Source organism: Drosophila takahashii, chromosome 2R (genome assembly GCF_030179915.1).
Source record: "Drosophila takahashii strain IR98-3 E-12201 chromosome 2R, DtakHiC1v2, whole genome shotgun sequence".
Taxonomy (NCBI): Eukaryota; Metazoa; Arthropoda; class Insecta; order Diptera; family Drosophilidae; genus Drosophila; species Drosophila takahashii.
Window position 1 is genome coordinate 29,965,697 of NC_091679.1, and position 17,771 is coordinate 29,983,467.

At 44.3% G+C, this 17,771-nt stretch overlaps 1 protein-coding gene across 1 annotated transcript; it reads left to right on the top strand.

Annotated features, from left to right (window-relative positions):
* The first annotated feature begins 1,173 nt into the window (after positions 1–1,173).
* blo (bloated) lies at positions 1,174–17,370 on the top strand. Its single transcript, XM_044395796.2, has 8 exons — positions 1,174–1,464; positions 8,152–10,021; positions 10,483–11,077; positions 15,024–15,209; positions 15,275–15,432; positions 15,503–15,970; positions 16,111–16,411; positions 16,909–17,370. The coding sequence occupies exons 1-8, from the start codon at positions 1,395–1,397 to the stop codon at positions 17,095–17,097; spliced, it is 3,837 nt and encodes a 1,278-aa protein (XP_044251731.1). The 5' UTR covers positions 1,174–1,394; the 3' UTR covers positions 17,098–17,370.
* Positions 17,371–17,771: the final 401 nt, after the last annotated feature.

Consider the following 17,771-nt stretch of genomic DNA (forward strand, 5'->3'; position numbering starts at 1 on the left):
GAAATCAAAATCTTAAAAAAGTTAAAGTTTCAAAAAACTTATATTTCAGATGTCTAAGCTTCCTCAACCATTTATAGCTATTTCAACTCGTTAATCAAGGAATAAGTGTTAAAAAATTGCTCATTCTTCTTCTTACTTCTTTTACAAGAAAAGTCTTAAAAATGTGTAAGCCAGAATAATAAAAGATTTAAAAAAATCCTTACCATCTTAAGAGGGTATCCAATATTTTCCAAGTCCAAAGATTCCTTAAAAGTCTCTCGTTTCGCAGTCTTTGCATGTGCTCGCTTGGGTGGGTGCGTGTCCATGGAGCAGTTGTCTAAACTGGAAGTTCTTCTGGGGGACCTGGGACTCGTTAGGGGACGGGGAACGGACTTTGGAGCAGACTGGAGCGGAGCAGTTGGAGAGTCCTCGGGCATAATGCATTGTTTAAATAGAGTTTGCACTCTCGTATTCAAATATGAATATTATCGCGTTTGCTTAATCGCAATCAATATTTCTACGGTTTTCTCCTCCCAGGCACTTTTCACTCACCTCCGCCGCCACGTCCCCCGCAGAATTTGAATCTCGTATGCAGCCCAAGCACCCTCGTCGTGTGTCTATTTTTGTAATTGTCAGAGAAAAAATGAAAAATACAAAAATAAAAACCCAACTCGATCGTGCCCACTCCCGAAACTGAGGAATCAGTCAGAATCAGAATCAGTCGGAGTTGGAATCAAAATCAGAATCGGAATAAGAATAGGAATTAATTGGCAATTATTCTTTTGACTGCTGTCATGTTTATACTCTTCCGAGAGGTATATTCCATTTAGATTTTAATCATTTATTTTTCCAAGTATTGTTACTTAAAGCTAAAAGTATTTAGTGCTTACACGAAATATATTTACTCTGCATTTTCAAGTCTTTAATCTATTTATATTTTAATATTTCCTTCTTGACGCCTCTTAACAATTGGATTTACTAATTTGTTTTTAATAATACTTTCTCTCACCAAGTCTACACTCGCATGTGTACAGTACATAATGATTAAAAACGAGTTAAAAAAACCCTTAAGCTAGAAAAACAAACTGGGCTAACTGACGAGCTGCAAACTAAACTCAAGTGCTGGCTAATCGCAGGAAAAATAATCAAATAACACAAATAATCAAAGAAAATGAGGTTAACTCAGAGAATTATTTCTTCTTGCAGCTGAAAACCATTTAAACTGCCTAGCTTAAATGGGAAATGCGCAGAGTTCAAACAGTTCGATGAGACTGTCACACAAAGAATTTACTTAGGGTTGCGATTCTTCCGAGAGAAGACCCGACAGGAGAGAGAAAAACAAAGACAGAGACACAGAGAAAGCAGCACAGAGACCAGCCCAAGGATATTTAAGCGATCTCAATCCCCAAGATAAGATGCAAACTGGAGCGGCGAATGGAGGACCACGGGTCAGCTTTAATCGGGATGTGCACGTGAAGCGGATAGGTCAGTGCGTTGTTAAGGAAACACCTCCCCCGACAATCGTAACCCCAATTCACTAGCAAAACCAGAAATTAAAAACAAATAACCAACACGCGCAGCTTTAGCCAAATGAGAGCGGCGAACACGAACCCACAAAGATCTCTAATGACAAACTAAGCAAAAAGCCAGCCATAAGAAACCTCATCAATAACCAGCTAACAACAAAAAATTACTAACCAAGTGGCATCTGAAAAACTTACCCGTATATTTGTGTGAGTAGGCCAATTTTGGTCAATCAATGACGGACAGCACTAACAGCCCACGCGAATGCGAATGCAACTCATTAACTTGGCCAGCCAGTTCTGGCCAAAGGCTTTCCACCATCGATTGCATAACTGCTGTGTGTGCTGGAGACGCTCTTCAATTTTCTAGCTTTTCAAATTTGGCCAAGAATATGAAAAACAAACAAGTGAGCTATACAATATACACATATGTGTGGAAAAGAAAAAGAAAGAAAAACAAAGAGAAACCTCGCGCTGGTGGGCGAATAAAGCCAGAACGAATGCCAAAAGCAATAAAAATAATAATAATAACAAAGCCGCCCCAACAATAAAATGTAGTTTACCTTGAGAATAATCGCACACACAGACCTGACTTGGCGTAAACTAGAGAGCTCCCATATAACTATTTTAAATAAGTTGATATTTTATAAGGCATTGCAAGTCGCAAGTCGCCGAGATGCTCGCTCTCGCCGCCCGGGTATCATTTTGCACATCATCTCTATGGGGAGGAGGGGGGTTTTTGGAGGGAGGTGGACGGACCCACTGCATCTGGACGCTTTGTCTCCGCAGCTTCGACTATATTATTATTGTTATGATTATGTCTGGCAGCCGCGACAGCAACGACATGGGATTTATTTCATAGCCGGATTGAATTTATGGCCACTGTCGGGAATGAAGAAATTAAAAATTGATTATGACTAAACCGGCGCAAATGTTCATTTTTTAGACGGTCCCCCCAATTTAGAACTGCCAGCGACTGGCATTTCCTTATGCTAGTCAAGTCATTGGCCATTGGCCATTGGCCATCGGTGCCTAATTAACCACAAGTCCTTTTGGCCAGCTGCCGATTGCCATCGCGGTGCGTAGATCTCTAAAATGGTTATGAACCAGATTTCCTAGTCGCGTAATTGCATCAAATGGCTGCCATTTCGGTTAACTCGTTTAATGGACGTAAACGAACTTAATTGCAATTTCTGAATTGGTTTAGGCAAATGCAACAAGTCGAGGTCGCCGAAATGTAACGTGATTAGGTAATCTGCCGGCCAGGCACGATTCATTAGCTTTGTGATTTCTGTATGGTTACGAGGCCACCGAAAACATGAGCCAAGAGGATTGAAGAGTGATTTAAAGCAGAGGTAATAGAGGCCTGATTAAAGTTGTACCACATGTCAATTAAAGCCAAGTTCTTAGCAGACTTAGGGCCGTTTTCTCGACCGTTAGTTAAACTTAAAGTAGGGTTTAAAGTTTAAAATTCTTTTTCTAGTCCGCAAGATAAATATAATGTACGTTTTTAAGGTCTAAAGCTTTATTCAAATTTAACATGCGGACAAGAAAACGGCCCTAAATCTTTTAAATTTAACCGGCGGACGAGAAAACGGCCCTTAGCAGGTTGAGTTATTGCCAACATTTTCTTATTTAAATTAAAATGAGTATTATATTTTTTTCTTAAACCAAAATTAAAGGATTTTGTGACTGCAATTAGCCAAGTAATCCCCCAAGTGCCATATTATCTCTGCAGTCACAAGCGCTTAGAGTAATTTAACCCGGAGTAGAAAATTAATTTCGGTCTCTCTCTCCTCGCTATCTTTGCATGCAAATTAAAGCAATTATGTGTAAAACACAGATTTAATGATGATTTAATTTTGACGCAACAAAGTGGCGAGATAAAGCGAAGACGACGTCGGCAATCTGGTTGCTTGCGGAAAATTATTCGCCCGCTGGGCACAAGGCAACATTTTTCATTTTTCATCCGCAAGTTAACATGTGAATTTTCTGCTAAATTACAGTGCAGTCAAAAGTCAAAGTTGTTGACTGTAAAAAATCAACTAAAAGACGACTAATTTCAGCCAATTTGAGAGCTGAGCTGAGTTTCAGCGAGCTGTTACAGGTGAGCCTCGCTTGTGATCAACCTTGCGGAGCGACAAATTTGGCCAAGACGAGTCGGGTTGGCAGCTGTTCTGCCTTGGGCCTGGTGGATGCACTTAGCCAGCTTTTTCGAAGGCGGACAGGTGACGAAAGGCAAGGGAACAATGCCAAAACGAGGCTCCTTTGTTCGCAATCGTAAACGAAATCGAAATCGGGCCAAGTCGACGTCCTTCTAGTTGTCTGTCTGTCTGTCTGCCTGATTTCCTCTATATATAAGTACATGTATGATGACATAATTTCAGATGGCTGATTAAAAAGGCGTTACGAGAACAAGTCCACCTTTGACTACGCGAAAGCGTAGGCCCCTTCCCGATTGCGTAATGCTGCCCTCTCGCCACCCCACTCGCCCAGACATTTCCCCCATTATATCTGCTCTCTAATGAGCTCGTACACCTTTAATTAATTAATTTAATTAGCCAAAGAGCCAGTCATTATTATGAGATTTGCTACGTTTCCTACTCTCCATAATAATTTGTGTTCGCAACTGAGCTCCACATTTGATTTGCTTTCAGAGTGCGAACTTTGTCAAAGCGAGCTAAAACCAACTGGTTTTTTTTCTGTTTGCTCTCGTGCCATCTTTGGGTCTTCTGGGCTGGGAAGGCTGCTATTAAAATGCCATTTATGCTTTTTATTAATTCATCATTTGCATATGTTTTGTCTTACTTTTATTTTATTTGCCTTTTTGCGTTGCGAAAGAAACTTAATTAATAAGTCTCATTTTTGGCTTGCCTGCCCACAAATTTCGCACTATTTTCTCGCTGTTATATTTCTGTTGTATTTTTTATTATTACTATTTTTGCCAAGTGACATTGGCGTAGGCAGTCGCAGTTGTCGACTGGCTGCCCGTTCGCCGGAGATTGCTTTCAGTCGCTTTTCATATTGGACTCAGTCAGGTTCTTGGCCCGCCTGTCATTATCGTTCTAAAGCTGAAGTGTTCGGTGCTCTGTGACACGATATACATACATATATAGGCAAGCGGGACGCCTCGGGGCATTTACATTCGCATATCGAGAACCTGGGTAAATTCGGCTAAATGGAGTTGTCGATCATCCACTTGCCTTCGCCTACAAATCCTCGTGTGCCCAACTTCAATTGTCGCAAACAGAAAACAGAAAATCACTTGGAATTGCAGACGATTGCGTCATTTGTTTATCGAAATGTGTATTGAAATGAGTCGCAGATTATTTTTAGAGCTCTTTAACTCTTTTTCGTCGAATGGCTGGGCTTACCTTTATTTTATTTTCGGTGATTTGTTGTTTGTTTACCCGCTCTCTCGCCCGATAGCTTAGCTTTAGCTATATCTGTATCTGTTGCTGTTGACAGCCGCTTAGGGGGAGAAACAAGTTTGTCGCCTCAGTCTTTTGAATCGCCTCCATTCTTTAGCGAAAGTTCCCATTCGTATATTTGTTTTGAAAGCCATGCGGCAATGGCCAGCGAACAATTTTAATTGGCCACGGCCGCAGTTGCATTGGCGGAGTTTCGAGCAACACGCTGATTTGCATACCACGGGCTGCCCCAAGGACGCGGCGCCGCTTTTGAAGTGATTTGGTCCTGGGTCCCGCCAGTCCCTAGACATCCCGATTAGCCGAGGAGCATTAAATTATTTTCATACGCAAAATAAATGCGACCTGTCCCCGGGTAAAGCCCAGATAAAGCCGAACGTCAGCTTGGCGATCTAGGCCCTTAAATGAAATCGAAAGTGCGCCCGGTTAATTGAAATACCCCATGGCAACCTACGCAGATCCTTAGCATGCCAGACCTAGACATACACTGGAGAAAAAATACCCCATCTTTAAGGAATACTTAAATCTATTTACATAAATAATTTTAAAAATTCGAATCTTTCTAATTTCTGATGAAAAACATTTCCACTTTTAATAGAATCGATTTAGTTTAAATAATATAAATTTAAAACATTTCAAAATACTATATTATTCTTAGAACGCAAATATTTTTAAATTAAATAAAATATATTCATATAAATAATATTAATATAAATAAAACAGATCTCAGAACTGAATAATTTCATGATTTCTCTAAGAATTCTTATTCTTCAATTTCTCTGAGTGCATGCCTACACCAGTAGCGAGAGGAGGCAGGAATGCGGGTGAGCTCCCATTTAGCCAACTTGGCTCGACCTTATCTTGTCACTGACATGGCCAGCGGGGGATAAAGCATTTTTGCCAACTAAAACGATTTGCCATCGACGGGCAACGAAAGGAAGGGGAAGGGGAAGGGGGAGGGGAGGAGGTGGCTCTTCGACTTTGTGGTTGTGGTTGCCTTAATGAAGCGGACTGGAGGTCGCAACTCCAGCAACATCATCTTCGCCAGACAATTACTGCGTGGCTATTATTAAACTAAAGTAAAGCAATAACCATCGACCCGCTCCTGGAAGCGTTTTGCGGCAAGTGAAAGTCTTGCCACAAAAATCGGAGATTTCATTATTTATATGAGCCGAATTTCGACTTATTTCTGTGGTGCGTGGCTCACAAGTTGGTCAGTGTGTTTGGGGCAAAGTCGCCAAGCCATCACGACAGTCAAATTATGTGCAGCTCCCCAAAAAATGGAAAAGAAAAAAAAACCGGAACCGAAACCGAAACGAAAACCTGGCAGGCGCCCAGAGGCAGACCAGTTGGAAAAGTGGATCAGATGCTTTATCGCCACCTTTCCGAAAGCAGCGAAAAAGGTTATTAAAACTCGCAGCTCCTTCTGGCCTCGGACCGCAAATCGCAAATGGCCAATCGCAACTGGCATTCCATGGAACTGCCCAGGATGGTCTGGGCAATCACAGAGCCCGCTGGAGGTGGTGTGGCCACGTTAAGTGGATCAATGATTAGATTAATGAATGGCTCTCAGCGCCTGGTAATCAATCAAATGCTGCACTCGCCCCGAGATCATTGTCTTAGGGTCTTGGGAACTTGGTACTGTTTACGGTTAGCCCGACATTGATGCTGTCGCTTAGTGCGAATTTATGTTTTCCTGTTGCCTCCAAAAAAGTACAAAAAAAAAAAGCAGCAACGAGAAAGAAACAAAACGCCGCTGGCTGGCAAATGAAACCTTGTAAGTTGGCCAAGACTAGTGAGCCATCATGATGGTGCAGCGATCCAACTTTTCACCTTGACACATATCGCATGACAGCAGATTGCAGTCGGAGATGTGGATGTGAATGTGGATGTGGATCCCCCCCGTCCACCAGTCAGTGAAACATACAGTCTCGCTGAGACCCGAAGAATGCTCCCTTTATCCCCAGTCCAATTTTCAATCCCATTTCCAATCCCATTCCGCTAAACCAATTTGGCACACGACACGCCCAGCTCTGTCATTATTCATTGTTGTTTGAATTTCGATTAGACATCGGTGTCACTTTGCCATTTTGCAGTACGAATCAAACGAATGTGGGAGCGGTTCTTGCTCCATTGCTCCGTTGCTCCGCGAATGTGACAGGTTGTGCAGGTGAATGGACAAAGCTGTGAGGAGGGAGGGCCTAGGGGCGGGAAAGGGGCAGGTGAAGGGGATGGGGAAAGGGGCCAGGTGGGGCAACAGAAGTCCAGTTGATCTCGGGGCAAGGTCAGCGCAGAACAGAGATGCCTCCGATGATCTGAGATCTCGACACTGAGCGTCAAGTTCTGAGATGTGTGAGCTACACGGGGAAAAATATGTCTTATTATATCAGGTTTTAAAATTAATAAAGAAAAGGTTTAAGTGTTTACCACCACTCATGAAATTTGATCTTAAGATAATTAATTTAGAACCTAGGCTAGAACCTGTTGGGAATTTTAGTAATGACTAAATGAATTACCATACGTCTTGTAATAAATTTTAATTTAATAATATGTGAGAAAATGAAAGTAAAAAATCTAGAAGATGATTTACTCTTAATTTTAATCACATTTCTTCCTGTGTAACTCGAATAGAGTTGGCCGGAAAGGGGGCTGACTGGCCGAGTGGAGAGATCACGCATCTCGATCTCGGCTAGCACATCTCGTTCTGGCCACGATGATGATGCTCGTTTCGGCACGTTTTTCTTGGCGTTTCTGTTTTGTTCTCGTGGCCCCTTTGCTGTTGTTTTCGGCGTATTAAATAATAATGATTATGAAAAAAGTGAGGAAGTGGAGGAATCTTTATGAGAGATAGATCAACTGGGACCGCAGTTGGCCATTAGCGCTTACAGCGTCCGATTACAGAGCAGGTATCGCATGGGTATCGGGAGGTATTCGGGGGTATCGAAGTCCAGCTAAGGCATCTCGGGTAGAGAGACAGACGTGGGCCAGATCCATTGTCAGACGGCCAGTCTCGCAACTCTTGAACCGAATTGGTCTGGACCGGACGGGCTGCCTTATTTAGCAGCTGGCAAGTGTGAATTGGCCACAGCTGGCTGCCAGATATTACATCATCGGGCCGGCTAATGTGCTAATTTGTCTTTACATGAATGCCAACTAGTTCGCGGAACAGCCTCTGCAATTGTATGTTAATCCCGGGCTTATTCTTCTTCTCTATCCAACAGGCAAGCATCCCAGTGAGTACGAGTCGGACAGCCAGCCGAGTTACCACCAGTTGCCCAAGGACATCGATCCCGAGGACATTCGCAAGGAGGCCGCCCTGGTGATCGCCCAGGCGGGCAGGCATCACAGCAAGGCCGAGAACGGCGATCATATAGCCAATTTCCGGGCCAAGCAGAGGCGCCAAAGTCAGCCCTCAGACTTCAACTCGCTGCCCACGCGACGCAAGAAGGGCAAACCGGTAGCCCGAAGCGCCAGTGACGCCTCCACCAAGAGCACCGCCAAGAGCAAAAGGCCCTCGATCTTTGGGCTCTTCAGTCGCAAGAGCGACTCGAATGTCAGCCAGTTGGACAGGGATCCGCGATTCGAGGACGGCGGCGCCAGGCGTTTAGTGCGCAGCAAGAGTGATGTGGGCAGCAGCAAGCTAGCCAGGAGAGCGGAACAGGATAAGATCAGCAGCCAGTCCAAGCAGCAGCTGAGTCCGATTATTGAGCAGGCGCAGCGGGAGGATTTCTTTGAGAAGGACTACTTCCGGGAGCGGGAGCGCCGCAAATCAGACGCCGTCACGCCGCGCGAAAAGGATGAAGGTGGTCGCGGTCTGAGCGAACTGCTGGCCCGCAGACGCTCACAGGCGGAGCTAGACGGTCCACTGCTTCAGGGACCATCTTCCATATCAGCGGGCATTCGTGACCGCATCGAGACACTGCAGGCCAAGTCCGGCGAGAATATGCACAGCTCCCAGCAGCCGGCGGAGCGTCTGCCGCTGACCAAGGGACGCACCGTGGACGGTTTAGTTAAGCGGCTGTCCATGGAGCGCTTCTCCCCTCAGCCGGCGATCAGTCAGCCGGCCTTCTCGTACATCAGGCCCAACGAGGGCATCACCTATGCCCAGCTGGATCTGAGCGAGGATCAGGTACGTCGTTCTTCGCCCTTGGATCGGGATGTTCGCACTCCCCAGAGGGAGTTTACTCCGGCTAGACCGCCAAGAGCCAGCGATGTGAGGCAAAGCTACTCGCCTCCGAACTCCCAAGGAGTTCCTTTGGCTCCTCTGGCCAACAGCCGGCCCAGTCACTCGAATTCCCACTCCCATTCACATTCACCCTCGCCCTGGCAGCAGCTGAGTCCTCGCAATCTGAGCGACGAGGATGAGGGTTTGGGGTATGAACCCCGGAAGGTCTACTACGAGGAGGAGTTTCCCTCCCGCCGGGCAGAAGCTCCCATTGTGCCGAACATCAGAAGCGTGAGTCCATCGCCCTACCTGGATGAGTTGGGTTACCGGAGGGCTCAGCTGGAGACGCGCATCCTGACGCGGCGATTTGGTGAGGGAGCCACCTTGGAACGTCAGTTGCCAGGCAGACCCACTCCCGAAAGGGAGCCAGAACCTCGCTTCCATCGTCCAGTGCGCCAGGAGCTGTCCAACGAGTATCCACCAGAGCCGAGGAACCAGGTGGACCACCCGAGTGGCTCCACGCTGCCCAGGATGGAGAAGACCTCGCGTTATCGGCACACCAAGTACTACGATGACGGACATGGAGGGGTGAAGGAGACCTATGTAAGGGAAACACAGCGAGATGGACAGGTGCGGGAGTCGCGACATCGCGAACGCATCGGGGAACGCGAGCGGGACTACAACTCGGCGGATCGGCTGGAGCAGGAGCCCAAGAGCCTGGACTCGCAGCTGACGGATCAGTACCGATCCTCGCCAGAACTGCGAGCCCAGCAGACGCAGCAGCGGGAGCATCGGGAGCAGCGGGAGGACCACTGGCAGAGCAGCCTCAAGCGAGACAAGCTGCAGCAGCGCAGCTTCGACAAGGGCGACTCCGGGATCGAGAACGATTTCCGCAAGGAGTCCTTCAACGGAGACTTGACCACAAGGTAAGGGAGAGGATTGTTATCAATGCTTTTAAACCTTTTTTTGAGGTATCATGTACGTATTTAAATGGATTGATTAACCAGCTTTCAAAATATTTGATTAGAACTGTTATAAATCGAAAGACATTTAATCAAACAATAATGCTAGATTTTGTTAGTTTATTTTATTATTATTTTTTTTTATTTTATTTTACTAATTCAACATTTTTTAAAAACTTAATGGTATTTTTATTTGATTGATTTTTATCTTTTGACTACAAAAGAAAATAAAGTGTTATTTGTTTTCCAAACTCGATAATTCATTGTAAACAAGAGGAAAAAGATTAATATTTCTGTCATTAAATAACAAAAATCAAAATAGTTATTTTTAAATAAAAATTGTATAAGTGAAACTAGAGCTAAGTTAAACTTTAATACTTTAAAATATTTCTTTGGTAAAACACTCCATTTAAATGCCCTTTCAGGTGGCGCAAACGCACAGTTCTGGATGACATAAGGGCCTGCGAGTCCTTCCTGCGCAAGGAGCGACGGGATAGCGCCCAGCAGCGCCAGTTGCAAAGACAGTCGGTACCCTCTCGGTTGCGCCGCGAGAACAGCTACGTTTACAGGGAACGATCGATCGATGATGGCTCGCACTTCGATCCGCATCTGGACAAATACCCGGTGGCCACCAGCACTTTGCGTCGTCGGGAGCAGCACTCTCAGTCACAGAGCCAATCCCAATCGCAGGGCCAAAAGAGCGAAGATTCCAGCACTTTGAAGCGAAACAAGAAGCTGGGTGGCTTCGAGAAGGTGAAACAGCTGTTCACAGGCGCCGGCGGAAGCGCCAGTAATGGCGGCAGTGGTCGCAGCAGCGGCAGCAATGTGTCCAGTGGCAAGAAGGATCGAATGAGCAACGGCAACAGTAGCACCCTCAGTCGCCGCGACAAGGATAAGGAGCGCGAGAAGGAGAGGGAGAAGGAACGAGAGAGGGAGCGCTACATGGTCAGAGAAGAGGAAATGCGGTCGCGGTATCGCGAGCATCACACCTCAGCCCAGGAGACCTCACGCGAACCAAAGGTAAGTGCATGTTCCCAAAAAATATATATATTAAATAATATATATATTTTAACAGCATATATTACTTTGTGATTAATTTTTCAATAACTGGAAATATTATTATTCTATTACAATCTGATTAATTTTTTAATAACTGAAAAGAGGTAGTGGATGATTAGATCGTTTGATTAGATTATCCACTTGAAGTAATATTATTTATTTTAAAAACTTTTAGGATCTTGAGATTTTTAATCAAGATGAAATACCAAAACCTTTTGTTTAAAAAATATACTTATCTTCCATTCATTCCGTAGCCTTTTTAAAGTTTTTTTTAAACCCAATTTTAAGCCTCCTTTAAATTTAACATGCGGACGAAAAAAAGGCTGCAAGACTGGAATTAGTTTTTACTCTTTTTGTTACCTTATATTTTTTTCGATTTAATAAATTACAAATATTTGGCTATAGAATGAAGGGTGAAACTCAAGGCATGTAAGAGTTCTTGTTGTGCAACTGCTGCTAGCCCCTTTGGCCTAATGCCCAATTGATGGCGCCAGCCGGCGGTCATTAACCCGGGTGGCTGGCCAAGATCATCGAGTTTTTCTTTTTTTGGGAATCCAGACCCTCGCCGACTCATTTGGTCATGGTCGGCTATTATTAATTTCGAATTAATCAAGACTTGTGTCGATGGGTCTTACATTTTTGGGGGAGTAGCAGTAGGAGTAGGCTAGGTAGTCCGAGTACCAACCGATGTTTGGTCAATTGTTCTGATCTGCCCCAAAACCGAACCACTTCCTGCTCCGGTCAGAAATCTCTGGGCAAACCCAGGTGGGCGTCGGAGGCCGGCCGAAAATGGTGCCAAGCCAAGAAGACAAGACGTCACGTCCACTTTGGGGCACATATCTTCTTCGGGGGATTCCGGGGGGATTCTGGGGGGATTCTTGGGGGGATCAAGATGCCAAGACCATAAAGAAATACTCGCAAGTAATAAACGACAACTGGCCAAATAGAGTTGCAAACGGAACGAAAAGCGCTAAAACGAAAAGAGCTAAACAATTCAGCGACGAGGCGTCGTATAAATTTCGAGCAAGAACAAAAGCGTTGAGGGTCGCGCATCGGGAGAAGTATGGTTATATATATATATATACGTATAAGATATAGAAGTGGAAGACCCACGCAGCTGCTGTCATTGTGTCATTCAGGCAGCCAGTCAGTTTGTCACTCTGTCAGTCCGTTTGTCAGTGCGCTCGCAAATTAAGAAAGCTGACAGCGAAACGACAAACATCGGGGCGGGGGAAATTGAATAAACTGGGCTTAGATTTGGATGCGGATTCGGATTGGGCCTTTTCTGTGCCCAGATTCCAATGCAAAACGGTTGGCAGCTACTGTTGTTGCCGAGGTGTTGCTGTCCACATTGCGCAACTTGCAACTGCAACAGTTGCTGCTGCGTGCCGCAAGCCAATTTGCAATGCTTCAGCGGATTTCTTGGCCAAGTCTAAGAGGGCTAGAGGATGTTGCCACTTTTCGTTCTGCCGGATGTTCCAAGTGGGCGGCCAAAAACGCTTATAATCAGCCAGTGGGCTTAAGGGAACAATTCGAGGGGAAAAGAGGAGGATGCAGGCCCATCCTGCAGGAGTTTCGGGCCAAGGTGTGGCCGCCGCCTCGGACCGTTGTCAAAAATTATGCTTGCGTGATAGAGGTATTTATAACTGAGCCTCCTCTTCCCTGGGACAATGTGCTGCCATTATTCATGGGGGCATGGAGCAGCATCCAATAAAAACATGCCGCCCGAAGTGTTCCGCAGAAATCTTTAAGTGCTGGCCATTCATTCCACAGATTCTACATGCCCGAAAAAAAACACACACACGCGAAAGAGAAACCGCTGAGATTTGTGTCAATAATTCTGTTAGCTTATTTATGGGTCCCCAACTTGGTCATAAACTATATTGGGATATTGGGACGCAGTTGCGGGTTCTGGGCACACATATTTGAATACGTAATTTTTTAGTGGGTGCGTAATCCCTGGCTTATTGTTAGGTGCCACAATAAACTAGAACTAGTTCGGGGGTTGGGCACCTGCTGCCTCTCGATTCAATTTGAAATGCAATACTCAGCCTGGGAGGAGGGCGGCCTTAACCAATACCCACCACCCACCCCCTGCCTTAACCCAATGCCCAAAACCCAATACCTATTACAGTTTCAACCGCAAGTGGGCCAAAGTTGCATTGGGCCGGCCAAAACGAGCCGACGACTCACAGTCGCATTCACAAATGGAAGAAACAAGTTTATTGGCCGGCCCCCCTTCCTCCACTCCCCCACTTGGCTACGCGCATAAAGGCCACCTGCCCCACATTCGCAACCTGTTGCGAGGCAGTGGGTGAAGCCGACCTTTGACCCGAAAGCGAAAGCAAACCGCCCACTAAATCGAACCTGGCTCGCAAAGGGAGCAATATCAATCAAATTGCTCATCTAATTGCAGTATCTGTGGGAATTCTACTTCGTAGTGGGAGTTTCTGGTTTTTGCTTGTTAAGCTGTAACGAAATATTTAAGTAGTCACATTTATTTATAAAGATTATGGTAAAGTTTACAAAACTAGAACTAACATGAGGAGTATTTTTATGGGAATATGTTAAATGTTAGTAAATTATTTCATTCAATTTTTCTTTTCTACTTTTAAGGCATTTTTCAGGAATTTTATTATAGTAAGAAATTATAAAAAGAAAAACAAGAGATACTATCAGATACTTGTTACTCAGCTGACTCATATGTTAAATGTTAGTAAATTACTCCATTATATTTTTCTTTTCTAATTTAAAGGCATTTTTCTGGGACTTTATTATAGAAAGAAATTATAATTATAATAATTACACTATGCAGCATCAAAAATTAACCTCGATGAATGCTATATTTTTGGATTCGTTACGAATTCCCAAGTTAAACTGCGTTTTCCAAAGAGTTCCCCGACGCAAGGATTCTTAGCAAAAGGACCTCAAAGTTCAAAAAATGCTGAAATTGACCAACTTTGCGGAGCTCTCAGAGGCAAATGGATGCATGGCTTGGTTCGAAGTTAAAGTTTTTTAAAAGATACACCCTTTATCTTTCAAACCCCATACATAAAATAATTTTAGGATTTTTTTTAAGGCAGAAATAAATTCCAAAAAACATAGTCAAAAAACTAAAAAACATACAGCTGCGGTCAAAATAGTAGCAGTGTTGCCGCCTTGTGTTTTTAAAAGTTTCATGTTGTAATTTTTTCTTATCCAATTAGTCTAATAGTACAATTATAATCAATACAATATTACCAGGAAAAGATCAATTACAACAACAAACTTTTAAATACACAGGGCGGCAACACTACTACCATTTTGACCGCAGCTGTATACTTTTATGTTTTTTGACTATGTTTTCTAGAATTTGTTTCTGCCTTAAAAAAAATCTTAAAAATTTTTTAAGTAAGGGGTTTAAAAGATAAAGGGTGTATCTTTTAAAAAACTTTAACATCGAATCAAACAATGCATCCATTTGCCTCTGAGAGCTCCGCAAAGTTGGCCAATTTCAGCATTTTTCGAACTTTGAGGTCCTTTTGCTAAGAATCCTTGCGTTGGGGAACTTTTTGGAAAACGCAGTTTAACTTGGGAATTCATGACGAATCCAAAAATATGGCATCCATCGAGGTAAATTTAAAAAGGACTAAAAATGCTGCACAGTGTTATTAAATGAAAAACAAAGGATACTATCAGATACTCGTTACTCAGCTAATGGGAGCTCGAGGGAGATATGCAGCTACTGGCTCCACCTAGCGGGCATTTCACCCTGTTACTCTACGAGTACAATAAGAATATTATATTTTTTGATGACAGCGTTTTTGAAATGGCAATTACAATTTCAGATAAAATTGCCTAATTAAATTAACTTTGATGGTGTGTGAATTGGAGCTAATTTTATTATCTTTCTTTTCTACCCATCTAGACTATCGATATCTCGATGCGACGCCGTCTGTCCACGCCCAAAGCTAGTCCCCTGCTGTTGAAGCGCAGTCCGGCGGACAAGCCGCCCAAAAAGCAGCCAAAGGCGAAGGAGTCGCCGCCCGCTAAGGTCGAGAAGACGAGCTGGTTCAGATCGCTGGACCGGCGGGTCAAGAGCAGTCCCAAGGAGGTAAGGATCTCACAGTAGACACTATCCCAGTAAATTCGTCTTGATTTACATACATTAACTTTCAGCTCAATGTGTCCGTGAATGGACACAGTGAGACCACTTCGAGCCTGAAGCGGACCAAACGCAACCCGACAGCTGCTCCGGCCAAGAATCTGCGCTTCTTCGGCGACACCGATCTGGACTCGAATCCGCCGACCATTTCCAAGGCCACCAGTCTGCCAAGGTAAGGCGGTATTTAATTGAATTAATTTTTAGGAGATTTTTAACTGATTTTATTTATTTTTGTTTTGCAGGAGTCGTCCATCGCTGGGTCAGTCGAAGCACTCGCAGAGTGCCTACCACCTGGACCGCAGTCCTCCGCCTCCGGCACGCGACTACCGCCACACGCTGGCTGGCCAGGCTCAGGTCCAGAATCAGAATCCCAAACTAAATCAGAGCGCCGGCAGTCGCCAAAGGGCCAGCTCCATGCAGCATCTGGACAATGGCAGCGACGAGGTGGACTTCCGCAAGAGGCGCCACTACTCGCGCTCCCGCGAACTCCACGACATCTCGGAGAGCGGCTCGGAGCCGGAGCCGGCGGAGCGGCACAAGCGGAGCAGCACGGCGGGTCAGCGAGCCATGTCGCTGGAGAGGACGGTGGACGGGCCGCGTGGCCAGCGGATGGAGGATCGTCCGCTGATGGGACCACCAAAGCCGGCCAGAAGTGCCGAACGCCGTGGACTGCTCAACAGTTTGGGCCAGGAGAATGTGGGCTACGGCAGGTGGGTAATCAAAACTAATAATAATAGCAAATTTCACCCAGAACGGATTGACATAAAAATCTAAAAAAATCACATTAATTACTAATATTTTAATATAATATTACGCAATATTATTTAATATTTTTTTTAATCCTGACTAGGGATCGCTATCCGGCCGAGAGTTCCGGCACCGAGGGCGAGTCCAGTCTGCACAGCCAGCGCAGCGTGGTCTATCTGCACGCCACCACGGTGGGTGACATCCCACAGCCATACAATCTGCGCAGGCGGTCAATGTCACGCGATGACCTTCGCAAGGGCAAGCAGCAGGCCCCCCAGCAGCCGCCGCCCCTCCAGCCCATGACCCGCACCGTCTCCAGGTCCGTCTCCATGCTGGCCCCCTGGAAGCCCAAGCACATCAGCGAGGGCTACGAGATCAACTACTCGCAGGAGCAGAACAAGCGGGTGAGCTGGGAAAATCCTTTATTTTCTAGTACTTGACTTACTTAAACATTGATATTTCTTCAATGGTAATTCATTTTTTTATGGCTGCTATATATGGGATTTTTATTCACGTCCAGAACTATTTAGGGAATTAAGATTCAAAATTAAAGAAGATCTCTGAAAGCGAAAATCAAGTTTGTTTATTCATTAAATTATAATTTTGGTCTTCTGCCCGATAAGACCCTATGATTTGAAACTGGTTTTTGGTAGAGAATCGGTGAGCAAAGGTGATCAAGAAAATTAAGTCTGAACAAATTTGTTGAAATGCTTAATGGATTTTCGGCACGGCATTGAATATATATATAGAGCTTTCAATTAAATCAGTGTGTTTTTGCATTATTTCCCACATATAAATAACGAATTTTAATTAGAATGTAAAACAACAGAGGGATTTTCGTATTCGTAAATGCTTTTAATTTTTTACGAATTTACTTATAAAGATTTTCAATGCCCCACAGATGTCCACACTGCCGCGGAAGCCACCACCACATAATGGAGCCACCAGTGCCAGCACCTTGAGCCGTCTGGGCCGCAAGAACGAGACTTCCACGTCGACGCGACGCTACCACATGGACAATCTGGAACGCCCGCCACCACCGCGGTCGGTGCTCTCGGCATCGAATTTACGCAGCACCCGGACGAAGTGACGAAGACGACCCACGAGAAGCCTCCACCCGGTGCTCCAATGTGGAGGTCCCGAATCCAACCACACCTAGTTGCTAGTTGTAATCATTAATGCGAACTCGAAACGTAATTCTAATCAATTCAAACGATGGAATGAAGGAGGAGGATGCGATGTCCTCGCTTAGTTGCGTAGGATTCTTTAACCTTTGTTGCAATTCTCGTCATATTTTAAATGTGAAATGTATTCGTACTCCAGTAATAATTATAAATTAATAAAATATCAGACTTTAACTTAGATAAAATTGGTTTCGTTTATTAAAGCACAAAAGCAAATTCACTATTTTTTAGTGAAATGTACTTTCATGGGTTTCAAAAGCGCTCGATTTCGTTCATGAAAGATTCAGCATTCAAATTAGTTATATTTTTGCGCCAAAAATGATGGTGATGCCAGACCAAACTGCATTTAGTCGAGTTAGCCACCCTGTACCAGTGACTTTAAAACTTTAAGCACTCTTCATGGAAGAGGAAGAACGGATGGCGCCTTAATTCAAAATTTTAAAAAAATATTACAATTTGTGTAGGTAAATCGAAAGGGAAAAAATAATTAAAATTTTTATTTTTAAGGAAAGGAAAATTTTAAAAATATCGAAAAAAAATTTTGTAAATTGTTTATCCTTATTTTTTAGAGCCAATTTAA

Coding starts and splice junctions, on each gene's coding strand:
- blo (XM_044395796.2), top strand. CDS start 1,395: ATGCAAACTGGAGCGGCGAATGGAGGACCACGGGTCAGCTTTAATCGG. Junction 10,022..10,482: donor AACGGAGACTTGACCACAAG/GTAAGGGAGAGG, acceptor ATGCCCTTTCAG/GTGGCGCAAACGCACAGTTC. Junction 15,433..15,502: donor AAGGCCACCAGTCTGCCAAG/GTAAGGCGGTAT, acceptor TTTGTTTTGCAG/GAGTCGTCCATCGCTGGGTC.